General features: G+C 41.1%; 3 protein-coding genes across 12 annotated transcripts in view; 1 reads left to right on the top strand and 2 right to left on the bottom strand.

The window, feature by feature from the left end:
* The window catches only part of CCDC149 (coiled-coil domain containing 149), a 63,987-nt gene extending 59,432 nt beyond the window's left edge, over window positions 1-4,555 (top strand). For all 3 annotated transcript variants that reach the window (XM_069977484.1, XM_069977483.1, XM_069977486.1), the window contains exons 11-12: window positions 1,573-1,686; window positions 1,997-4,555. In XM_069977484.1, coding sequence (XP_069833585.1) covers window positions 1,573-1,686; window positions 1,997-2,523 — 641 coding nt within the window. In that variant the 3' untranslated portion in view covers window positions 2,524-4,555. The remainder of the gene's footprint in view (window positions 1-1,572; window positions 1,687-1,996) is intronic.
* A 755-nt stretch (window positions 4,556-5,310) lies between these two features.
* Window positions 5,311-10,991, bottom strand: LOC138796788 (extracellular superoxide dismutase [Cu-Zn]-like). Its single transcript, XM_069976477.1, has 2 exons — window positions 10,749-10,991; window positions 5,311-6,212 (listed from the first exon to the last, which is right to left on the bottom strand). The coding sequence occupies exon 2, from the start codon at window positions 6,204-6,206 to the stop codon at window positions 5,466-5,468; it is 741 nt and encodes a 246-aa protein (XP_069832578.1). The 5' UTR covers window positions 6,207-6,212; window positions 10,749-10,991; the 3' UTR covers window positions 5,311-5,465.
* Window positions 10,992-15,520: 4,529 nt separating this feature from the next.
* LOC138797393 (extracellular superoxide dismutase [Cu-Zn]-like) overlaps window positions 15,521-26,670 on the bottom strand; it is a 35,046-nt gene continuing 23,896 nt past the window's right edge. For 4 of the 8 annotated variants that reach the window (XM_069977477.1, XM_069977480.1, XM_069977481.1 and 1 more), the window contains one exon: window positions 15,521-16,895. In XM_069977477.1, the coding sequence (XP_069833578.1) occupies window positions 16,202-16,882 (681 nt within the window). In that variant the 5' untranslated portion in view covers window positions 16,883-16,895 and the 3' untranslated portion in view covers window positions 15,521-16,201. Of the gene's footprint in view, window positions 16,896-17,746; window positions 17,769-20,201; window positions 20,280-24,197; window positions 24,329-26,670 lie in introns of those variants that run through there. The other 4 variants (XM_069977478.1, XM_069977476.1, XM_069977474.1 and 1 more) reach the window with 4 other exon arrangements.

Here is a 26,670-nt window from a genome sequence, read left to right as displayed (position 1 = left end):
AAAAAAAGAGCAAGGCAGAAGAAGTCTTAGTCATGTCACTGGACCTGGACAGACTTATAAGTCTGTGGGACCTTCCACGTCTCAGACACAGAGATGGGAAAGGAGAATCTACTGAACATTCAGACCCCAACCAGTAAAAACGTCTGTTTGTATGACTGCCGGAGAGTATAGCATTTAAAGGGGTTATCCAGTGCTACAAAAACATGGCCACTTTCCCCCTACTGTTGTCTCCAGTTTGGGCAGGGTTTTGAAACCCAGTTCCATAGAAGTAAATGGCGCTTAATTGCAAACCACACCTGAACTGGAGACAACTGTAGAGGGAAAAGTGGCCATGTTTTTGTAGCGCTGGATAACCCCTTTAACCATTTCTGGCAATCCCATAGAGTGTTAATGGAACAACTTTGTGTAGGACTGTCATTTTACCTACAGGAAAGATACAGGACCACATACTAATAGTCTGACCCCCATTGGTCTCGCAGTTACGATGGATCGAGTGGATTGGGCATAACTTGTTTCTACTGGAAATCTACTTTATTCTCAGATTGTCTATATCAGCTAGGATGACACACTGTATAACTCATCTCAGGTACTGTAGAACCTCCCATTTATTTCAGTAGCTTACTGACCTGAAGCTTCTCATTCTTGGCACCAAGATGTTCTGCAGCAGCTGAGATGTGTGCTGTACTGTATGGTGGTATAATGGCCTGTATGAAGAAGTAGTTCTGGATGCATATGTTCTGGGTCTACAATCTGCATGGTTATCTGTGGTTCCAAACCATTTTTTTCATATGTAAGGCTGGGTTCACACTGTGATTTTGGGTACATTTAGCATATACAAAAAACATATTGAAATGGTGAGATGTACACACAAACACAGCCTGAGAAAGATCCTGGATGATCACCCAGCATTCCATTATTCTTTCACTTTTGCATTGCTCATTTGTAAAGAACATAAATGAAACAAAAAGACTATATTAGATTATATAGACAACACAATGCATGGAAACTGCTGCTTAAAGTGATCTTGTCACCCCCCTCCTTACTATACTATAAATGTATATAAATATAAAAGGTGACTGATCCTAGCTTAATTCTGCGTTAACTTCTATTCTTGGGATAACTCATTTATCATCTGGCCACTGGACTGGTAGAGGTCCAAGCACTGGAAATGTCACCAATCATAAAAATAAAGGTCAGTTGTCCCACCGACCCATTCACTGTCTACGGGACATCTGGACACTTTAGGCACTGAACTTGGCTATGTTCAGAAGTCTCATAGACCTGCGTTCTCATGATCACGGGGGTCCGAGTAGTTGGACCTTTACTGATCCACCAAAAGATAGGGGATAATTCTTCATCTTTGGATAACCCCTCTAACAGCGTGTAGAAATCGGTTTTCTAACCTCAATGAGCATAACAATAGTGAAAGATGATTCTGCCTATAGCACACATTGCATTAGATACCATCTGATCAACCATATATCATTATAAAATCTCATGCTATTATAAATAATTAGTAAATTGTAGTATATTGCTTCTTCTGATCTAAATATAGTTTTCATTTGCCGATAGGTGGAAGGGACACTATCTCATTACATGAACCAACAATGCCGACCACCCAGAGGCCAAAGTCGCCCATGATGACCTTCACTGACATACCTTGCCACAAACCTCTGATCTATGAAGGTAATGAGTGGTGATGATATAGATATATATATATATATATATATATATATATATATATATATATATATATATATATAATTTTTTTTTTATTTTTTTATTTTTTTTTTCTGTCACCCTACAAAGTTGTAAGGTGCTGGCTAGGATCAAGCTTTGCAATAATAATAGTTCCGCAAGTTGCACTATTTATTCTTGGTCCCAGGTGGCTTCTTTAGGTTTTCTTATAACCTGTATGAGAAAAATTAAAATCTTAATGGGTTCTGGGTGGTGTTGATATATGTTAGTTTAGCTAATGTTTCTTTATTGTGTGTAGCCCACAGACAGCCTGACGTGGAGAGATGTTCTGGTGATGTGGCCATTCCAACCAAAAAGGAATCCAGTAAGGTACTGGAGAACTCCCAAGATCCACTAGGTAACACTTATGAGAACATGTATCTTCATCCTTTAATACCTCTTCTGAGCTCAGAGAAAAAAGATTTGGAGAAGGCTGGGGAGAAGATTATTGATCTAGCTGAGGAACTGGCCTCTGTTGAGTTGGAAGAAAACCATATTGTAAGTTCTGAAGAAGGTCAGACTCTTGCAGAAGAGCCACCCCCTCTTGATAGTTTTGAGACGCCATTGTCCAGTCCGGAACATACTGAAAATTTGGAAGAAGACCAGTTATCCCCGTCCAGCATGGATGAAACTCAAGAAACTATTGATGACAGCTCGGAGAGCATAGCATTAGAAAATGGCTTGGACATTAAAGATGAGCAGTCTGCATCTTCTGGACTGGATGAATCTTTGAAGACTGTGAGCGATTTTGAAAGTGTTAAGGCAACAGATGACCATCGATCGTGACTGTATACGCCCAACTACCAAAGACATAGTGTGTGTGTGTGGGTGTTAGGGCCTGACATGAAATGTTCTACAGTGGGCAAAAATAACATAATTCCTCCATTGTTTGGTGTTATCTGGTGTAGAGATGGTGATGGCTTTGGCATACATTCCATGTAAGTGTGTTCACAAGTTGATGTATACAACAAGTTTCTGCATTATGAGCAGTTCCTTAAATTAATATTTCCATCTCAAGAAGTTATCCCTTAACCACAGGATAGGGGATATCAAGCTGTTGGGGATCTTACTTCTGAGACCTCCACGACCATGATAACAGAGAAAAATTATATGGAATGCAATGTGCATGTATAATCAGTGCTTCATTGATTCTTTATGGGGCTTCCAAGCATTGTCTAGTACAATACTCGGCAGAGAATGAGGGAAGTGCTGGCTGCATGGGTGCTGCACTTCATTCACTCCAGGGGACATCTCACCTCCCTTCTCCTGATTGCTGAAGGTCCTATCAGTTGGACCCCCACTGATCAGTTGTTATACCATATGTAATGGATGTGGAATAACTTCTTGAAATGGGATTACCTATTTAAATAGGTATTACATTTTTAAAACACAAAGCCTATTGATTGTATAATCCTTTTACAATTTTTCAATAATTCCTTGATTTTCAAGATCTGTGCTGGCTAGCATTCAGTATTCTCTTCCATAGGATAATACACCCGTCTTGTTCATACAGTTGCGGGGATGGTTACAGTCATAGTTATTATAAGCACCTAATTTTTTACAAAGACTACAAGCAGAGATCTTGAAAGCCATAGGCTGTATCCATGTTTTCCCAGACTTCCTAGGGCTGCATCCAGCTTCTTCAGCCACCGGTATTCAAATGCCAAATGATCAGACTGGAGCATGCTCGAGTTGCGCAACACTCTAATAGAGACTATATTGGATAACTTTCCATTATACAATGAATAAGCTTTGGTGATCGATACCATATTCTAATCTCTTTAGGTCATAGGGATTGCATCTTCTTACATAGTGTGTTTTTGTCATACTGCCATCAATAGGGAAACTCATCAAACTGGGTGAAATCAGGATGCCATGTGTTGTCCCATTGCTTTGTATTTTGTAAGGAAATCTATCCTCACTTTTAATGCTGCCTGAGCAACCCCACTTACCCTGACCAATAGATTTCTCCATGTTTGGGTCAGATCTATCAATCAAGGTTAGTTGGGCGGGCTAAAGCCAATCAGGATCATCCAATGACTTGGTTCGGGCAGCATGAAAGTGATGACAAGTTCCAAGACCAGCAATGTTTATCATTGATTTCATCAGTTTTTCAGTTTGTTGTCATCTCATTGACATATAGGGCAGCAAATTCATGCAAATCCCACAAATATCAGCCATCTGTACAATGTGGTGAACCCTGACTGTACAGTGTCTTTAGGATAAATGAAGCAGCTTTATTTCAATGCATTGTAAGACATGAACATTTCATTAAATTATTTAGTTAATTTATGTTTATGATGTATTATGTTGATCTGTTTGTCTATTTTTTATCACATAGTGATATGTACAGATCTCTTCCGCCATGTTCCCTGTTTTTTTTTTTTTTGGGGGGGGGGGGGGATATGTTTTAAGTACTTTAGCCAATGATGAGAACATTCCAATATGTATTGCCCTGTCTGTATTTCTAGATCTTGTAGAAATTTAAGCAGCACAAATATCTATTTATAAGCCGCTGTACAAATGTTAGATATACTGGATATAAGCTACATCCATGCTTAGGATGTATACAGTGTTGTCTACTGTTCTCTGTATCGCCATGTCTTTTACATTATTAATGTAAGCAGTGATAACTCTATTTTTCAGTAGCTAAACATCAAATAGTGATCTGTTCTGTACTCCAGATTTCCAGTCCCCCCCCCCCCTTGTTGCTTTATCTACTTGAATGACAACTTAGAGGTATTTTTATGTTACCATGATGATATTGTCAGCTGACCAGAGCATAGTCTGGAGAAATAAAGAATATGTTTCACTATGATATTGTTGTATGTTGTATGTTGATATTGTTGTAAGTTTTGGGTAGCCAGTGCCCATGGGTCTGCTCAGTATTCGGTAACAGTAAAAAGAAAATACAGATAGCTAAAATGTGTATATACATATGTATGTATGTTCCACACCGCTGACACTGTTAGCAGTTAGCTCAAGGAGACACATGGTACCTTTCATATATCCAGTTGTACTTCCAGAACATAAAATGCTTTTATTCTCTAGGATAAAGAGTCAAAGAGGCTTTTCCAAGCTCCTGAATAGCTGCAACCTGGAATAATGTCTCCTCTCTCCTTCTCACTGCTTGATTGACACCTAGAAGCTGAGTCCCAAAAAGGGTTGGGGAAAGGGAGGGGGAGTAAGGAGGTGTTACAGCGGGCTGCACTTCAGGAGCTCAGGAAAGCTTCTTTGACTCTTTGTGCTATAGAAGAAAGGCATGTTTCTACATCTGGAAACACAGATAAATATATGGAAGGTATCATGTGTCTCCTAGTCCTAACAGCCATCCAATAGTACGGCAGTTTAGAATGTGAATTATAGCTTACATATTTCCTTTGTGTCCCTGTCCTCATTGGGAATCACAGTCATAACAACAAAAGCCTTCTCATAGTGTCACATACTCTCATGCTGGGAGGAGGGGTGTATGCTTCCTTGGTCATGGAATATTTTTTCTTCATGTGGATGACAATATTGACAAAGATGATCAAGGAGGAATCATGGAAGACAAGAAACATGGACATTGCTGGTATTGTTTCTTTATTATAACTTTATTGCCTCTTTAGATGACCAGAACATACATACATATAAAGTATGGTATTATTACAAACATCTGCATAAAAATGGAAAGATGTTCTAAAAGCTGATTAGGGCAAAATAAGATATCAGGCATTAGGCTTTTGAGTTCAGCTTTTAACTTTTCGGACATGGCTAACACGCCTCGAGACTCTTTGACTCTTCTGGCTTGCACTGTCTTGAATGTATTTATCCCAGCTGCTGCTCGTGGTAGAACCAATTACACAGCAAGCAAGACGTGTCCCGGCATTTCCATTTTCTAGGCTGGCCTGGTTGCCACCTTTACCAAGATCATCAGCCAACTTATGGACAACAATTGATCTTCCCAGTGCTGAAAATGGGCCAAATAATGTGGCTTCCAGATTTTCAAGATGTTGTTGGATCTTACCATTGCGGACACGAAAATTTCCAAAATCTCCTGGGTGCTGAGGGTGATTTACAGAATGGGGATTGTAATGTCCGCCAGTGGAGTCACAGCCATTGCTAAGGTCACCATAGTTATGAATATGAATTGCTCTTGAGGTTTGATTGACATCCATAGGAAACCCATGTACTGCGAAGACCACTTCTAGCTTTCCATTTGGATAGATTTGCTTAAACAAGATCTTGCCTGTGATTTGTAGCTCAGTCGCAGCCAGTTTTGGATTTGGTTGGAGGTTACATGTGGCATAGACAGTTCTATCTGGATTGTTCCCAAGGGGAACGCCAGTAAGAAATGTGACCCATAAGTCATTCATCTTTTGGGACATCTCTTTTAACGTTTCAGGGTTAAAGGCTTGTTCCACCTCTGCTCTGATCCCAAAGCAAATAGAGATGAGGAATATGATTCGAGGGTAAAGTGCACAACGCATGGTTTACTGTATGAGGGAAAAGAAGACATTTGGTGAGATGTAGTTCTGTAACCCACTTTAATCAGGAAACCACAACAAGGAATAAATGAGAATGTTATCTATCGTAGCCATCTTGTCACAGGGGGTAGCTGAAGGCTTATGGTGCAACAGCTCAGCTTGGGTCCCTACTTCCTCTAGTACAACATAAATGGCCAAAAACCTTCAGCTATATCACTGACATTGCTCCCTTTAAAAAATGTTGACCCTGTTATTGGCATCTGTTGTGGTCTTGGTGATTACCCCCAACTTGCAGATTGTTATACCCTATTCTGTGGATGTTCAGATGGGAATACCCCTTTAAGCTGTCAGATAAATACTTATTTGGCCAATAGCTATCTCTCAGAACCCTTCTGTAAGGGCGGGTTTAGGCTACGGAATTCTCGCGGATAAATTCCGCCGAATTCCGTTGCTAGAACTCGCTCACGGCCGTGCACCTTTCCGACAGCTTCATAGACACCATTCTATGAGCTGGCTGATTCCGCTATCCGCCCAAAGAATTGACGTGCCAATTCTTTTGGCGGAATGCGGAATCCGCCCCGTGCATAGAATGGTGTCTATGGCACGGGCAGAGAGGCGCACGGCCGTGAGCGTGTACAGGGAACGGAATCCGTAGTCTGAACCCGCCCTAAGAGTAGAGAGAGCAGCTGCCAGACTAGATCAAGTGCCCGACTAGAGTAACGAACCTCATTGAAATCAATGGAAGACTTGAGCATTTAACCAGGTGCCCCTGCTTGGCAGAGCAGAGGGTGCCTGGTTAACCTATAGCATTTTTTTTTTTGGTCTAATTTTTGTATACTTCGTCCCTTGAAGAAGTGTAAAAAAAAATATACAGTACAAAAATTAGAATTAGTATTTAAGCAGTTTCGGAGCTCTCAGCATCCTAATGAATTAAGATTCTGGGATGTCAGAAGCCGTTTATATATTCATACTGCTGTACTGTCGCACTGTGTCAGTACAGTAATGCAAATATTTAAACAGCACCCTGAGGTGTTTGGTCGAGAATCAAGCTAGATGGAGCCACCATTGCTTGATTGAGCACTATGTTTGACCAAGCATGCTCGCTCAACCATAATAGCAATGCAATAAATTACAGTACAATGTATAAATTGTTGCTGAAGGGTGTCAGCATTGGGAAGGTGCAAGGGCCGTAGCCTGCTAGCAACACTTTTCACCACCATAAACAAGCTTGTAGGAGCTACATGTGTAGTTCTTAAACAGACACCAAACTTTGTAAATGGAATCCCACAAGGTTCCATAGTGCAGTTTACTGCCCAATATCATGCTGATGTATACCAGCTACATGGGGGCCAGCAGAACAATTCATTGGTCTCCATTTGCCAACGCGTGTATGTTGTATGTAGCCCAGTGTGGCTTAAAGCGACTCTGTACCCACAATCCCCCCCCCCCAAAACCTCCTGTACCATTGGCTAGCTGATTTTTATTCCAAGATCTGTTCTGGATTCCCTTCGGCCGTCCTTCCTCCCCGCCCACTTCATCATTAGGAATGCCCCTGGCAAGATTTCTCCTGTTAATCACTTGTCTGAACACGAGACAAGTGATTATTCATCACTATTCATCACTGTGCACATGAGTTAAGGCTCATGTGCACAGTGATGAATAGGATACATCGCTCCAGGGGCATTACTAATGATGAAGAGGGCAGGAAGGAGGGATGGAGAGGCGGTGTAGGCCCAGGGCACAGACAATTTGACCCAAGGTTGCAAGTTTAAAAGTTTGTTTTTTAGGACAATAGCTGCTTTACCTGCCGAATGGACCCCAGGACAGATCTTGGATTAAAAACAGCTATCTGAAGGTACAAGTGGTTTGATGGGGGGGGGGAGGTTGTGGGTACAGAGTCACTTTAAGTATTGTTGGTGTCATGATGGTTGGGGCCACACAGAAAGACATTGTGGGTCACAGGTTGTGCAGACCTGGTATGAGGAGATACTCACTACATTCCATGCTCTTGGCCCCTTGGTAAACATAATAAACAAATACACAAGATATTTGAGGTTTTCCTATTAAAGTAATGAAGGAAAACAGATCATATCTGTAATGGAAAATGCTTTGATATATTGGAAAACTTTACTTTTTCCTTCAACTACAGGGATATCAATAACCTCTAGTTAAATTATCAAAAGGAGCAGAAATTCTGTTGGAGAATAGAATCATAGTTTCTGGCCCAGTGGAGCGTAAGATGGAAGATTCAGCAGCGAGATGTTCAATAATGAAGTAATAACCGGGGTTACACTCGGAGACAGTAACAGCTTTCCCTAAGGCCTGGCCATGCTGCATTTATGTGCAGGATATTCTCACAGCACATTCAATGCATCTGTCTAGTGCAGGCCACACAAGATCAAGGTTAGACAAAGTTCAAAAGAAGCGTCGTGTTACATGGCGGCCAGAGAAATCAATATGTGTTTGTGTAATGTATGGCTATTGGTGGTCCTCCAGTGCGGGGGCTGTATTTTACCTTACTCTTTGTCCTAGCTAATAGGTGCCAAGCCAGATATCATATTCTGTTGAGTTTTGGTTCATTTCACTTAATAACTTTAGTAAATACTTGTACTCTTTACACAGTGCTGTTCCTATGTTAGTCCTCCTTGAAGGTCTTTGGTTCCACGATGATAGACCTCTCGGTAAACCAGTCAGTACACTGCTCTGATGAGGGGCAACAACCTCGAAACAGCTGTCCACAGAAGGTCTAATTTCTGTTTTGGCTTGATTAATCCCCAGTCATGTCCTATGGCTTTTTGGAAAACTGCCACTGCAGTTTTGAGCCAAGGCCAGAAGTACATTCAGTAGGAAGGAGAAGTATAAGTTCTTTCTTTATAGTTCCAATTCCTTTTTAATCCACATCTGGCTTTGGCACAAAACTGCAGTGGCAGTTTTCCAAAAAAGCTGCCATGTGTGAAAACAGCCTCAAGGGGTTATGCAGGATTTGAAAAACATAGCTGCATTCTTCCGGAAAAGCACCGCACCTGTCCTCTGTTTGGGTCTGGTATTACAGCTCAGTTCCATTGAATTGAAGACATGAATAGAGCTGAATTATAATACCACATACAACCTGAGGACAAGCTAAGTTTTTCTAATCTTTAATAACCTCTTTAAAGGGGTAGTCGGAAGGGAATTTTTTTTTAAATCAACTGGTGTCAGAAACCTGTTCAGATTTGTAAATTACTTCTATTTGAAAATCTCAACCTTTCCAGTACTTATTAGCTGCTGTATGTCTTACAGGACGTGGTGTATTCTTTCTAGTCTGACACAGGGCTCTCTACTGCCATCTCTTTTAGTATCAGGAACTGTGCAGAGCAGGAGAGGTTTTCTATGGGGATTTGCTACTGCTCTGGACAGTTCCTGTCATGGCCAGAGGTGGCAGCAGAGAGAACTGTGTCAGACTGGAATAAATATTGTTTCCTCTAGGTGTCACTATCTCTGCTTCCTCTTGTTACAGTAGTGACGTCTAGAGGTCAAACTAATGTACTGAAAATCTTTATTCTGAAACACATAGGAAAAATATGGCCACCATCATGGGATTAGCCAGGACAGGTTCTATGTCCTATCTGTTCAGGACCAGAGGAGGAACCAAATAGTGAGGCTACCTGTCCAGAGAATAATAGGGCAACAGATTTATGATAGCTAATAATAATAATAGTACCTTTATAAGTTGTCTTGAAGTTAATATTACCCCCCCCCCCCCCTCTTATTCCATCCTGCCTGTGTAATGTTTAATTTTCCCTCTATAGTTTTCACATTCTACTTTAGAACCAGGAAGATCAGGATGAACAATACTAGCCCAGATTTACAAGGGGGTATTCTAGTAATGCTAAACTACATTCAACAATGACAGCTGAAATCCTATATTGTACTTCAATCTCCATTGTAACAATCACAGATAAACACTTAAAGTGAATAGTCCATTGTAACAAGAAGCTGGCCTAAAAGATGAAAATCAGTCAAATGTAGGCATTGGTATCCAGACAACCATGTCTGCTTTTATTAATACCGGATGACACATAAAATACCCGCAAAGGCGAATAAATTCTGAAAGCCTAGTGGCGGCAGCGTAATAGTAATATAACAAGACGACAGCCAATTGCTGCACATCAAGGGCAGCGTATTCCATCTTCCATATTCAAGCAAAGCAACCAGTCATTTACTGCAAGTGCTGTCATAGGGACACTGACTCCACTCCATAAAAGTCTGTATGAAAGGCCTTGTCAGTTTATTGTACATAAAGTTTATTGAAATGGGTAATCTTTGTGCTTTACTTTGCAATATACTTTCTGCGCTGATTCAGACCTCAACTGAGACATCCTCATAGACCCAACTGTGTACATACAAAACATCACATCCATTGACGTACATAGAAGTACACGTCCAAACTCTAAATCAGTGCAAGAGAAGAAGACAAAGAAGTAGCCTTAAGTCTATTACAGTCTATTCTTTTATATTACTACATGCCGTTCTTGTATCATTTTTGCTATTCTCCATTTTACTTACATTTTAGGCGCTTGTTACTTGCTGAGTTAGAGCCGGTGTGTATTATAGATGACAGGAAGCTTCTTGTGTACAGAGTCTTGGAAGTGCTGGAGTTTTGTAAGTCTCCGCCATGGGAGTGGTCACGGTGTCTGCAGCGAGTACTAGTCAGTTAGGGTTTACATTCCAATGGGCATGGTTTTTGGAAGGGAGTCATTATCGTTGGGTTATGTAAGCAGTACACAACAAATCTGGGCTGCAGCCATGGTTTGGGTAACGTCCAGGGCTTACTTAACAGCCACGTGATGTTGTGATTCTAACACAGGCTGCTAGTAGGAAAGGGAGAAAAGCTGGCTACAATTATAGGAGATTAACGTCTAGTATAGTAATGGACCATTAAAGAACACACATCTATCGGACGTATGAACAACATAAATCATTCATTAAAGGGATGGTGCTGTTTCTGAAAGAAAGTAGCCATATTTTCAAAATGTTGTAACCTCTATACTGTCTCTTAAAAAAACGTTTGGCATGTCACGGACACGACATAAAATTTGATAAGCTGGGGGTCAACCATGACCAATCGCTAGAATATGCAGCCAAGACTGTCCCTTAGACTTACTCTATGTAATACATAGCAGGAAGAGAACACTCATTAAGGGTACAAACCCACTTGACGTATTTGCTGCGTGAATCAGTCTTAAAAATAAGCAGGCAAAACGCAGGTTGGCTTTATACAATTGTTCTGTGTTAAAATACGCAATTGCGTATTTTTGAAGCATGAAGCTACATGCGTTTTTCGCACAGGTTGTTAACAACTGATGCTTTGCTAACAACAAGCTTCACGCTTCAAAAATACGCAATTGCGTATTTTAATGCAGAACAATCGTATAAAGCCAACCTGCGTTTTGCCTGCTTATTTTTAGGACTGATTCACGCAGCAAATACGTCAAGTGGGTTTGTACCCTTAAGGAGTACTCTAAAGGGAAATAATTGGTTTTAAATAAACTGGTGCTAGAAAGTTATATAGATTTGTAAATTACTTCTATTTGAAAATCTCAAGCCTTCCAGTAATTATTAGTTGCTGTATGCCCTGCAGGAAATGCTGTATTCTTTCCAGTCTAACACAATGCTCTCTGCTGCCACCTCTGTCCATGTCAGGAACTGTGCAGAGCAGTAGCAAATCCCCATACAAAACCTCCTGCTCTGGCACTTCCGATCATGGACAGAGGTGGGAGCACCATGTCAGACTTGAAATAATACACCACTTCCTGCAGGACATATAGCAGCTGTTAAGTACTGGAGGGCTTGAGATGTTCAAGTAGAAATAATTTACAAACCTGTTTAACTTTCTGACACATTAATTTCAATTTATTTTTTTGTCCAGAGTACCCCTTTAACATGCGCTTTTCTCTAACAATGTCTCTACAACATGTCAAAAGTATTTTAAAGTGACAGTGCCCATTTAAAGGTGTCACGCCTTATTTATTAGCAGAGGTCCTTGAAAATAAGCAGCTCAAAAAGAGCTCCACATATGGCACCCCAACGATCAGCTATAGTCTGTGCAGAAGGGTAAGTAAGTGTTCAATCTCCACAGTGTCATCCCCTTCAAATCACTAGGTGAGAGACGCTCTTTATAATTGCTGTATACGAAGCAGATCCTGAACAGTGGACCCATCCATTAACCCCTTAAGGACCGGGCTAATTTTCATTTTTGCGTTTTCGTTTTTTCCTCCTTGTGTATATAAGGTCATAGCAGTTGCATTTTTACACCTATGGACCCAAATGAGCCCTTATTTTTTGCGCCACTAATTGTACTTTGCAATGACAGGCTGAATTTTTGCATAAAATATGCTGCGAAACCAGAAAAAATTATATGCGCACTGAAATTGAACAAAGAATCTGCAATTCTTTTTCTTCGGGAGGGCTTCATTTGTACGCTGTGTGTCCTATGGAAAAACTGACATGTTTAATATGTTCCTCAAGTCGGTACGATTAAAACGATATGCAACTTGTATAATTTTTATATTAATTGATGACTCGTAAAAAATTAAAACCTTTTACAGAAAATAAACATTCCTTAAAATTGCTCCATTCCCAGGCTTATAGCGCTTTTATCCTTTGGTCTATGGGGCTGTGTGAGGTGTCATTTTTTGTGCTATGATGTGTTCTTTCTATTAGTACCTTGATTGCGCATATGCGACTTTTTGATCGCTTTTATTACAATTTTTTGGGATTTGATGCGACCAAAAATTTAAATTTTTGTTGCGCTTACGCTAACGTGTGAGATCAGGAATGAAATAAATTAATATTTTGGGCGATTACTCATGTGGCGATACCAAACATGTTTGTTTTTTTATTTATTTTTATTTATAAAATAGGAAAAGGGGGGTGATTTGGACTTTTATTAGAGGAGGGGGTTATTTATCAATAAAAACACTTTATTTTATTTTTACATACAGTAATTAGAAGCCCCCTGGGGGACTTCTATATACACAGCACTGATCCCCCTGGGGGACTTCTATATACACAGCACTGATCCCCCTGGGGGACTTCTATATACACAACACTGATCTCCCATTGAGATCACTGCTGTGTATATAATAGAGCAATGATCCATTAGATCGGTGCTCTATTATAATGGTCTGCTGCAGATCATCTACATGAATTGCCGAGCCGGGATCAGCGTCATTCCGACGCTGAGCCCTGGCCGGCTCATTTAAACAGATCTCTGCTCCGCGATCGCATCGCGGGGGGAAGATCCCGCACTAGACACCAGGGACAGGGGCCACATACACTATTCAAATGCAGCTGTCAGCTTTGACAGCTGCATTTAAATACATGCGGTCCCTGGCTGAACATATCAACTGGGGACCGCGGGCTGCAGAGAGGCCTTACGCCGGAAGCCCTCTCTTCTTCTCCTTAACGGCCGCATGACGGGTATACCTGTCATGCGTTGTTACGGGGTTAAAGTAGCTTTTCCCTAATAGGGGTATATGAAAAGGGATAGACACCCAAATTGCCTGTCATTTCACAAGAGAATGGGAGAGGCAGTGTGGCGGCACAGGGAGGAATTGTTAATTTAGTGTGAGTTTTAATTGCTCTAATGTCCTGCAATTATCTTAGGGCTGATTTACACAGCGCTGTTGTGATATTTCACAGAAAAAACTGTGATTTGAGTGACTGAATAAGCCCTCAATTCCTGGAAAATGGAGAGACCTCAGTTCACCTTTAACATTGGTGTCCACCACTGGCTCAGAGCTGGCTGTTCAGAGTCCCATTGATAAGTTTAACTAAAGCACACACAACTCTAACGCCCACAGCTCTGCGTGAACTGTTCTTCTGGCTTTAATGCTCATAGTAAGATACATGATAATATATGTGTGTTGCATGCTCAGAGAAGGTCTAATTGTCTCTTCTTAAAGGGGTACTCCGGAGGAAGAAAATAGTTTTTAAATCAACTGGTCCCATCAAGTTAAGTTTTGTAAATTGTTTTCCAAAATTTCAAGTTTTCCAATACTTATCAGCTGCTGTGTGTCCTGCAGGAAGTAGAATATTCTTTCCAGGCTAACAAAGTACTCTCTGCTGCCACCTCTGCCCATGACAAGAACTGTCCAAAGCAGTAGTAAATCCCCATAGAATTAGACAGTTCCTGTCATGGACAGAGGTGGCAGCAGAGAGCACTGTGTCAGCCTGGAAAGAATATACCACTTCCCACAGGACATACAGCAGCTGATAAGTACTGGAAGACTGGAGATGTTTAAATAGAAGCAATTTACAAATCTGCATTACTCTCTGACATCAGTTGTTTAAAAAAAAAAATTCTTCAGGGTACCGACAGTGTTGTAAAGACTTGTATGGAGACTCATAGGCCATTCATGCATTATTTGGAGCTCTGGGATGAAGGATATGCCAGGCAGCTTTCTGACGCTACCTTTTGAAGGTGGTTTTCCCTTCAAGTCAATGTTTTACTCCTTTAAGAAGTCTTAGAACATGACAGGGGATTTAAAAAGCCAAGAAACTCCCTTAGAACAGCGGTTTCAGAGTAGGAAAGGCATAGTCTAAAGAAATATTCCTATCTCATCTAATATAGTTAATCTTGTGGGGATCATCAAGTTATATATTTTTGCATATACATTCATTTAGCAAACTTGAATCCTTTTCTTAATATGCTGATCATTCCCTTCCATTGTGGACAGCTTATTGTCTAGGTTACCAACAACCACCATTGGTTTGGCTGGTGTATATATAGATATAGTGTGCATATTTATATATTATGCAGTATACATACATCTACATTATAGCTATATAAACCTAGCCAGACCACTGCTTTTACAGCAGAGTGGTGGTGGACGGTAACCTAGACAACGAGCTGTCAACAATGGGAGGGAAAGAGCAGCATATCAGGAGGAGGAAGTAAGTTTGCTAAGTGAATGTATTTGCAATAACATTTAACTTGACAAACCCTACAAGATTAACTATATTAGCTGAGATGGGAATACCCCATTAAACTACAAGGCAAACAAATTATATATTTTCATATGCACCAGATTTACTGATGTATTTGTTTTATTTATGTACTATATAATATCCTAGGTGTGTTTTTGTATAACTCACATCAAATATAGTATAACATTAGATCATATATACTGTATAGACCGGGTATCCCCAAACAATTTTAGCTTGGGAACCCCAAATCAAATCCTGTTGGGATGAACCCCGTGATGTACTAATGACCCATATCAGATAAATGTTTAACTTTTTTTTTAATAATTTACAATTACAAAGGAATCAACAGAAAACGTTGGTGTGAAGATGTCAAAGTCAGACAACAGTATTACTCTAGTGAAAAGTCCAGTTCTTAGAGGGTTTACTTTACTGCCAATTGATCCTGGAGCCAAGTGCTGGTGATATGCCCTTTCTCTTCATGGTTTTAAAGGGGGTTTGCCATAAAAAATGTATTGATGACCTGCACTTCAGATTGGTGATCAATATGAGATGGGTGGGGTCCAACACTGAGCATCCCTACCAGTTAGCTATAGACTTACACTGAGTTTGGAGAGTATGTGCTTAGTGCTGACTTCTCCTGCCTTGTTCCAGCGATCGGCCAGGGTCTAGACACTTAGACCCCCACCGATACGAACTTTTGAGACAGCCCTAATGCTAAAACTAACAGTGTAATTTAAAGGATCCATTTTTTTGGGTCCATTTTACTGATTCTGATACTGAGCCTGTGAATCCATATATGTGAACATGAAAGAATACATATGTGTAACTTGAATCATAGAAACTTCTACTGAAGAGGAATTAGAAATGTCTGTGCCTCAGCCCTTACCTACATTGTATTATAAGCACACAGGCCTGATATTAGAAATAGTTATTCACAAACACTAAAATCTATGTAAAATCATAAGATAATTGCCCTTATGGTGAAATATTTGGAAGATCGGAAGATTTAATTAAAAATCAATATTTTATCAGTCTTCTGACAAAGCAGTGAACTTATCCCAGCTGGTCTTGCTGCTGGACCCAATCACACAACACGCGAGCCGTGTGCCGGCATTGCCATTTTCCAGACTAGCTTGGTTACCGCCTTTGCCTAGGTCATCGGCCAACTTGTGGACAACAATAGATTTACCAAAAACAGAGTAGGGCCCAAAGAGTGTAGCTTCAAGGTTTGTTAGATGTTGCTGGATTTTCCCATCTTGCACTTGAAAATTCCCAAAGTCTCCTGGGTGCTGAGGGTGATTTACGGTAAAAGGGTTGTAATGTCCGCCAGTAGAGTCACAGCCATTGCTGAGATCTCCAAAGCTGTGGATATGAATTGCTCTTGTGGATTGATTGGAATCCATAGTAAATCCTTGCATAATGAAGTGTGCTTCTAGCTTTCCTTTGGGATAGGCTTGCTTGAGTAAAACCTGACCTGTGATTTTGAGTTCACTCTCATTCAGATTTGCATTTGGTTGCAGATTACATATTCCATACGTATTGTTATCTGGATTATTCTTCATGGGAATTCCAATGAGGAATGTGTTCCATATGTCATCCACCTTCTGGGACATCACTGTCAACATTTGAGCTTCGTCTCTGGGCAGCGTCCCGGTTCTCACACCGCAGAAGGCGAATATATATAGCATAAAGGCTTGGTACAAGCCCATGGTGGTCTAATTCCTGAAACAACCCAAAGACAAATATTCAGCATACAACTAAGTAAAGCATGTAATGTTAATGAATAGCAATGTATACTAATGGTATATACAGCATTATATACTGTTATGGCCCCATTCAACGCCTTCCTGGCATTTGAAGATTAAGAACTCATTAAGAACTCAAGAAGATTTGTAACTCAATGGGGAAATTTATTAAAGATTATGGAAATCTTTACTCTGATTTTTTTACATTGTTGATTTGTTTCCTGAATTTAAAATAAAACAACTTTCTAAATAGTCTTCATTAGAAGTAAAGAAAAAAAAAAAAATCTCTCTATCACCTCAGTGGACAGGTGGGAGAGAAACCTTGGAGGACAGCTCACAGGACCTAGATCAGTGTTTCTCAACTCCAGTCCTCAAGACCCACCAACAGGTCATGTTTTGCGGATATCCCATACAACCAACAGCTGTGGCAGTTACTGGTGCATAGACTTTAATTATATCACCTGTGAAATCCTCAAAACATGACCTGTTGGTGGGTCTTGATACCTGGAGTTAAGAAACACTGACCTAGATAAAGAAAGAGAGTATATACAAGGCAGTCTACAAGAGAGAATCATCTAGGCTGTTTACAAGTGTAAAGAAAAAATCGAGCTCAGCAAGCTGCAGAGGCAGAAAAAGAAAAACTAAGAAAATTTTTCAATAAAGACCCATGGAAAAATGTTTTTGCACCATAATAAGTGCAAAGTAAGAATAAACCACTGAGCCGCTATGCTTCATATTGTGTGTTTTTATGCAAGCCCTGCAGGTGTGCCTCTTAGTAATTCCCCGGGGTAATTGGGGTCGGGACTTTATTTAAGTGTATGAGAATACCGGTCTTAATAAATGTCTCCCTTTGTATTTGCATAGTGTTCTCTTAAAGAGTAGAGCAGAGCTGACTAGCCCCCCAGGAAGTCATCGCTTAGTTTTAAGCATAGCAGCCACAATGAAAACTGCAAGATTTTAGGATTATTTTATAATATATATACTGAAAATAAGACAGTGTCTTATATTAATTTTCGCTCCCAGAGAGGCACTATGGGGAAGATTGATCGAACATGGTGTAAAGTGAAACTAGCTCAGTTGCCCCTAGCAACCAATCAGATTCCACTTTTCATTCCTCACAGACTCTTTGGAAAATGAAAGGTGGAATCTGATTGGTTGCTAGGGGCAACTGAGCCAATCTCACTTTACATCATGTTTGATAAATCTCCCCCTATGTCTTATTTTCAGGGGATGTCTTATTTTTCCATGAAGAAGAATTCACACTTATTGTTGAACAACAAAAAAAAGAATATTTATCATATACTGCACAGTAGTTGTCATCACAAACCAGCACAACCAGACATAACCCTGATGGTGGCGGGGAGTCTTTGCTTTGGAGGATGCCTTATTTTCGGGGGGTGCCTTATTTTAAGCTATCCTATAAATCCCCACTATGCCTTATTTTCAAAGGATGTCTTATTTTTGGGGAAACAAGGTAGTAGACCACAAATATTTTTAAATATTATATTTTTAAATATTAAAAGGTGTACTTCAACCACTAAGCAGCAATGGACACAGGTCTATCTGCATGTTGGTGTACAAAGTTTAATATTTTTGAGCAATCCCATGGTTTGAGCACAAATTTGTGACTTTTTACATTTTAATGCCAAATGCTCCACCTTTCAAAAAGTTAGTGTGGTCTCATATTTCCACCAGGTATATTGCAACTTATACCAGAGAGTTGGCAACCTATACCCATTATGAGTTTTACTGACTTTTACTTAAAGCGACTATGTACCCACAATCTGACCCCCCCCCCCCCCCCCCCAAACCGCTTGTACCTTTGGATAGCTGCTTTTGATCCAAGATCTGTCCTGGGGTCCGCTCGGCAGGTGATGCAGTTATTGTCCTAAAAAACAACTTTTAAACTTGCAGCCCTGTGTCAAATTGACGTGACCTAGAGTGTCTATGCCCTAGGCTGGCAACACCTCCCCGTCCCTCCTCCCCACCCTCTTCCCCATCAGGAATGCCCTAGACATAATTTCTCCTATTCATTACCTGTGTGAACACTGCACAGGGGCCTTAACGATCCAACACATGTGCAGTGTTCAGGGCGTTCCTTATGGTGAAGTGGGTGGGGAGGAGGGACGGAGAGGCGGTGCAAGCCAAGGGCACACACACTCTAGGCCACACCAATTAGACACAGGGCTGCAAGTTTTTAGGACAATAACTGCATCACCTGCTGAACAGACCCAAGGACAGATGGATTGGATTAAAATCAGCTGTCCAAAGGTACAAGCGGTTTGGGGGGAAAGATTGTGGGTGCAAAGTCGCTCTAAGGCGGCCAACTGAGATGCTGGATGTGCTGTGGGACATTACACCATCCTGAGCCTAGCATTCGTAACCCTATTTGAAAATAATATTGCTAAAAAAAATAAATAGTATAGGGGATAACCTTAAATGACATTACATTTTTTGCAGTTAAATAAACTATGGATTGTCACTGCAATATTTCTGGGTGTGTGCAAACATTTCTTGGTGTGTTTTTGTTTGTGCAAGATTGATATACTACATATGACAACACAACCGGATTGATAGGATGCAGTCTGCCTGGACCAGAACCAATTGGATCCACCCTTCAGCAGAGAGCAGGATTGGCTCCATAAAGGTATACCACCACTGAATACTGCTGAATGTATGGTATAGTGGTGTCCTCACCCACTGACATGGAATTGTAACGCAACGTATATCCTAAACATGTAAAAGTTTTCATTTGTACACTAAGCTTAATTAAGATAAACCTGGAAAACCTTTAAAGTTGTAACATACCTAAAAAGTCTAAAATTTGATAAACAATTTTCAAAATTCAAGAGTACATATAGCGTAAAGCAGTATAAACACGGTATACCATATACTATATGACAAACATTGTATACAATATACTATAGAATAAACCATGTATACAATATAATATAAAAAAATATGTATACAATATGCCATAGCAAACACTATACAATATGCTATATATCATTGTATACAATATGCTATATATAGCAAACCATGTATACAATATACTATATAACAAACACTATACAATATGCTATATATCATTGTATACAATATGCTATATAACAAGCACTGTATACAATATGCTATATAACAAACACTGTATACAATATACTTTATAACAAACCATGTATACAATATACTATATAACAAACACACAGCTAGAAAAACCAAGACTATTGATATTTAGCTGAATTGTTCTGTAGATCTCTTCCAATATCCATGAAATCACTTTTACCTGGTCAGTTGTTTGGAGCTGAAGTGCAATGTAGTGATCTGCAGAGATGAAGGGAATGAACCTGTCTGAGCTCAAAGTATATGAGGTCTGGGATGTTCAGGGGTTTTGTAACACTGTACAAGGGGAGTGGTTAGAGCTCATTAGAATACACATTCCACTGCTCCACATAACTTCATGGCTTCATTGAGCTGGGGCTGTTGTGGTCAAGTGCCTAGGTATCCACAGATATAGGAGACTGATATATAATATATATATATCTTAGTTTGTCTATAAAAAGTCATCTTACCTGTTTGTTTGTAAATGGGTGTAATAAGTGCACTATTAAAACTATTCCATCAGAAAATACAAAGCAATAACTTCCGAATAATCGTCTTATGCAAGGCTCTCTCTAGGCTTAGGATTATTATAAAGTGACTTGCAAAGCAAATGTTGGTGCACAAGAGGTAGTATAAATTCACTTTTCACTTGTTTATAAAATGCAATTACTATGACTCTTTAAACACTGTGGTTTGGGGGAGGGGTTGCACTTACCTTTTTTGATATGACAAACCCCATGAATTATTACATGGAATACTGGGGGGGGGGATCCATAGAAAAAAGGTGAAATGCCCCCCCCCCTCCCCCAGGAATGCTCAAAAGCTTTCTAGAGAACTAAATTAGCGCTGGCAATGCATGCACAGTGTGCTCTCTACATTCTGGCAGACATTACACCTCCATTCTACAAATCAGTGGGATCCTAGTGACTGGACCCCCACTGATTGGATCTCCTCTTACCTCTCCAACCACACCTTTAGTGTCACCCATTCTCACACCACCTCCTCTCCTCGTCCGCTCACAGTTAGTTTTCTATAAGGCTCTGTCCTTGGGCCTCTTCTCTTCTCCATCTACAATTCTAGCCTGGGACATATCATAGAGTCCCACGGCTTCAGGTACCACCTTTATGCTGATGACACTCAGATCTACCTCTCTGGTCCGGATGTCACCTCTTTGCTATCTAGGATTCCAGAGTGTCTGTTGGCCATATCCTCCTTCTTCTCTTCCCGCTTTCTAAAACTCAACATGGACAAAACAGAATTCATCATTTCCCCCCCATCCCGCTCTACCCTGCCGTCTAATCTGTCAATCACTATCAATGGCTGCACTCTATCCCCTGTCCCCCCAAGTCCGCTGCCTTGGGGTCACCTTTGATTCGGCCCTGTCTTTTAAACCACATATTCAGCCCCTGACCACCTCCTGCCGATTTCACCTCAAAAAATTTTCCAGAATCTGCTCTTTCCTCACCCCTGACTCCACAAAACTGCTGGTCCATGCTCTCATTATTTCCCGCTTGGACTACTGTAATATCCTCCTCTCTGGCCTTCCATCTAACTCCCTTGATCCCCTCCAGTCTATCCTTAACTCTGCTGCCCGACTAATCAACCTTTCCCCTCGCTTTGCCTCTGCCTCTCCTCTCTGCCAATCCCTCCACTGGCTCCCCATTGCCCAACGTATTCACTTTAAACTGTTGACCATGACGTACAAGGCCATCCACAACCTGTCCCCTCTGTACATCTCTGACCTGATATCCCGCTACCGTGCCTCACGCAACCTTCGATCCTCCAGTGACCTCCGTCTGCACTCCCCCCTTGTTCGTACCTCGCACAACCGCCTCCAAGACTTTGCCCGAGCCTCCCCCATACTCTGGAACTCACTACCCCGACACATCCATCTCTCATCCACCATCAAGTCCTTTAAAAGTAACCTGAAAACCCCTCTCTTCAAACTAGGCTACAACCTACAATAACTCTGCATCACACTTGACTGGCTGCACTTTACCTCCTGTTTCTCTCCCAGTACCTTATAGATTGTAAGCCCTCGTGGGCAGGGTCCTCTTCCCCCATGTACCAGTCTGCCATTTGCCTTCATGTAATGTGTTTTGATCTTGTAATGTTCTTGTTTGTTACCCCTGTCGCCTGTATAGTGCTCTGGAATTAAGAGCACTTTATAAATGAATAATAATAATGTTAGCCACCACCCACACCACTCAGCTGTTGGGCACTTGCACTACACAGTGAGTGGAGTTTGTCTCTGTTCACATTGTAGTGATGGCGTAGTCACAGTTACATGTCAACACCACTACACGATGAATGGATCTAAACTCCACTGATCAGCGCAGGTGTCTGCATCACTCAGTCCATTTTGCCCAGAAGGTCCCTTTAAATCTTATTACCTACCCATAGAATAGTTGATATATATATGATCCTAGTGGGTCTGATTGCTGGGACTTGCTATACACAGCTGTCTCTGTCAGTCCCACAAAGAATGAATTGTTGCCTTTCAATTTACATGGGAGACAAGGGATGTTCTTCATTGATGGTGATCACAGGGGTCGGATCTCCATCAATTACATACTTGTGAATAGCTGATACATTTAAGGAAACCCTATTTATGCTTAGGAAACTTCACTCTTTATATACTATTGAGGCAGTCCATGCAACTACTATAGGTCCTTGTAAAGAACTGACCCTTTGCAGGTTGTTATTTTCCCCAATATTTATAGGTGGTGAGGACAAGGATAGGGCATTTACAAGTACTGCAGAATGTGTATTTGGGTCACCTCATTAAACGGGGCCTTATTGTAATGTGGATCCTTGTCCTTTATGCAAACATTCAGGTCTCATTCACACATCCGTAAAATCTGTCCGCATTCGGACATACGGATATACCATGACCGATTTATTTAAATAGCCTCATTTACATGCTCGTAGGTTTTATGGTCCTGTGATCTGTGCTGCAAAAACTAATGGTTGGCCCTAGTATGGACCATAAGTGCAGCACTTTACCATTCACCAATGAATGGGTCTGTGCATTGGGGATGACTGTGACTGAGGCCTTACCCTTTTTATGGCTCATTCTCCTACAACGTTTGTAATTTCTGTCTTTGACATGTTTCTGAGTTAGGACCCTGTTATTATTTTCCCCAAATAATGATCTTCTACTTCTTCTGGACTTCAGAACTATTGTTCATTGATACCAGTCTATCACATTGAGGCCAGCTTTTTGCAGCAGTTGTGTTACCTTTGTGATTTATATTTATATTGTTTTGTATCTGGGATCCACAAGCGTTTGTCATCAGTAAGTGCTCTATATTGACTTTGACATTGCTCCAGCTATCATTAAGGGGTTACAGAGGTTGTTCTGTACCCAGTTCCCTTGTGCTTATTACCCTTATGTATGCCTGTATTATAGTAAGCAGGATACTCCTATCAGAAGACATGTATTCTATTGGAGTTTATGCATTTATGTTCCTCGTATCTTTGTGATGCTTTTGTGTTTATAATGAAATACATTTGTTCAAAAAGGAGAAGCATTTTAATAGATAAATGATACAAGAATCATAAAAGCCCTACTGCTAATGGTTTTCCATATTATGTACAGGATAATCGATCCAGAACTCTTCACTCCAGCAACAATTATAGTGACACTTCCATTAGAAGCATTATACATGGTACACTGGTGTGTATAGACAGTCTGGCCACATCCACCAAGCCATGGGGGCACAAGCTATGTCTGGCTCTAGTGGACATCAGAACTGAGGGTGCCATCCCTGTAGACAGTCTCCTGGTCCTCTGACCAGACTACCTGAAGAGCTTAGCTGTTTTCTCTGCATTAAACGGAACCAATCAGCCCAATAGGGCTGATATGGTTCCCTGAACTGATGTATACAGCTCCTGCCGCAGCTGCAGCCGGTACGTGCCGGTACTGCTGCAGAAGCTGTATACCCGAAAAAAAGGGCTTTAATCCCCCGGGCACAAGACAGGCAGCAGCGGAGAAAGTAGTCATCTTGGCGGCTCCCCGCCCGTATCTAGTCACCACGCTCTGCCTGTCAGCACGCTCAGAGAGGATGAATGACTACGGCTGCGGCAGGAGCTGTATACAGCAGTTCAGGGAACCATATCAGCCCAATTGGGCTGATTGGTTCCCTTTAAGCAGATTCAGCTTATGACCATCCTCTACCTCTGAAGAGTTGTATTGCTCCTCGTGAATAATCCTGAGATCCTACCCTGAGATGTATTTTCCAATGAGCAGATCAAAGGAAACACTGGGGGAGATTTATGAAAAGGTGTAAATATACACCTGGTGTAAACTGCCCATAGCAACCAATCACAGCTCAGCTTTTAGCTCTGGTAGAATAAATGAGGAGCTGTGATTGGTTGCTGTGGGCAGTTTACACCAGGTGTATATTTACACCCTTTTATAAATCTCCCGCAATGAGTTCTTTAATTTTACAGGTAGAGGAAAGGGTAGTCTCCCATACTGGTACTTGTCCGACCTTAAGATGCGTAATCATCTTCAAAACTCATCATGAGATGGCAGCACAAGAAGTTTACTACCAGACTCAAAATGAAGACAAGTAACTATACAGTATATAATATGGCCACTATAGAATGAACAAAACACTAACACAAAAAAACCATGAAAAAAAGCACAGATAGATAATCCTTCATAATCCATGTAGTCCTGTGCGGCTCAGTCGCAGATTCCTGGATGAGTTCACCATTCAATTACATAAGTTCCTTTAAGATGCACATGGAATCGACTAAATACAGATGACTGGGACTTCTGGCATAAGCAGCCTCTCTAACACACTGCTTGTTTCAGAAGACAGAAGTGGGGAGCTACGCCAGGGGAGCAGCAGCGCTAGAGCGTGTGTCAAATAAGCTGGAGTTTGGGGTTTCTTGTTTAGGTCAGCACACATTTACTTTATGGGAGCAGCATATGGGGAGAGATCTACTTATGGGGGCCATATATAATATGGGAGCAGCACAGAGAGAAGCCTACAGTATGGGCACATCTACTATGGGGGGGGGGGATTAAATGCTTCTAGGGGAGCATCTAATGGGGCCATCTACTATATGGGAACAGCATGTGGGGGAATCTACTGTATGGGGGCTGCACAAAGGGGCCTAATACTGTATGTAGGCATAAGTGGGACTAAATACAATATGGGATACAGAGGGGCCAATACATACGCGGAATTTGTATAGAGGTGAGGATGGTGTGAGAATGAGGATGTTTGTCTGGCAGATTCTGTGGCAATAAGTCATGCCTTGGAGAAGTCCCCATGATGGCCTAGGTGGATGGAGGGAAAAGAAGGAGTAAGCGACTCAAAGAAGCCCCCTATGATTCACTCAGAGAAGACACATGCCTGCAAGAGCACTGTAATCACTTGTATGGTGCACAGAGCCTGTGTACAGTTGGGATCTACCTTTATATCAGTGACGTAGCTACCATGCAGGCAAACCACGCAGCCACTATGAGGCCCGTAGGGAAGGGGTGCCCAGGCCTCCCTCGGCAAAATACGTGGGCTGCTTCCATGGTTCTAGCTACAGGTATGGATAAAGAGGGATGGGAAGTGGCTGGCCAAGCTCCGAGGATGAGCCACCATGAACTATGCCCTGGTGCTGTGATATCGCAGCCTCACATCTGAAAACCAGCAGAATGTGCTGTCTGTGCAGTGCTAGGTGTCATGACAGATCGTAATATTTATACCACTAATTCCACCTGGATAAGGAAAACACCAAATTATTCCTGTCTCGAACACAGGTTAAATCCAGTACACCTTTTTTAACATCAACACCTCTTAAACATTTTTTATACAAAAAGAACCATATTGAGGCTAGTTTACAAATTTAAAAACAGATACTTTATTGTAAAATAACAACATACAAAAATACTTGCAATAATAGAATAGACCAGCAGATGGCAGCATACAAATAAACGGGTAAATGGTAAACCCTCTTATTATTATAACATCTAGGGTGGTGTTAACTATTCTAAAAACTCTTTATATATAGGATAGTATGTATAATGTCACCGTCGTCCACATTGGGACTAGTAGTACCGGCTTACTAACCCCAAAATACATTAACATCAAGTAGTCCTGAACACTCACCCATCTCTTGTTTGTTGTGTATCTGCCACCAAGCACCCCTCAACGACGTTTCGCGTTGGTTTCGCTTCCTCAGGAGGGTATAGCTTAACCCCCGTCTAATCCCACTATTTATATGGTGCCGCTGATGACATCGGCGCCAAGCGCCGGGTCGCACGAGTCACACATCACTTCCGCTTCCGGCGCTCCGCGCTGGAACGCATATCCGCTGTGTGGAACGCACACGGACATGCGCACTGCGCCTCTTGAGACCGCTTTGGAAGGATGCCCGTACCTGAATCCCGGTTCTTGGCGCACCACCATTGGAGCCAAAAATAGGTAGGAAATAATCCATGTTACTCTCACATCTACCTAGATCTACCCCCGGATGTTGTAAAAACCTAACATGAACCATGGATACCTAATCTCAATATACCAATATACAAATGAATAATGAATCACCTAATCAAATAAATAATAATGAATAAAGAAATAATAACAACAAATAAATACATAGATCATACCTAATTATATTCTCATCTACCAAGACATAAACGC

The sequence above is a fragment of the Dendropsophus ebraccatus genome, chromosome 7, assembly GCF_027789765.1.
Source record: "Dendropsophus ebraccatus isolate aDenEbr1 chromosome 7, aDenEbr1.pat, whole genome shotgun sequence".
Classification (NCBI taxonomy): Eukaryota; Metazoa; Chordata; class Amphibia; order Anura; family Hylidae; genus Dendropsophus; species Dendropsophus ebraccatus.
This window is presented reverse-complemented; position numbering and strand designations above follow the sequence as displayed.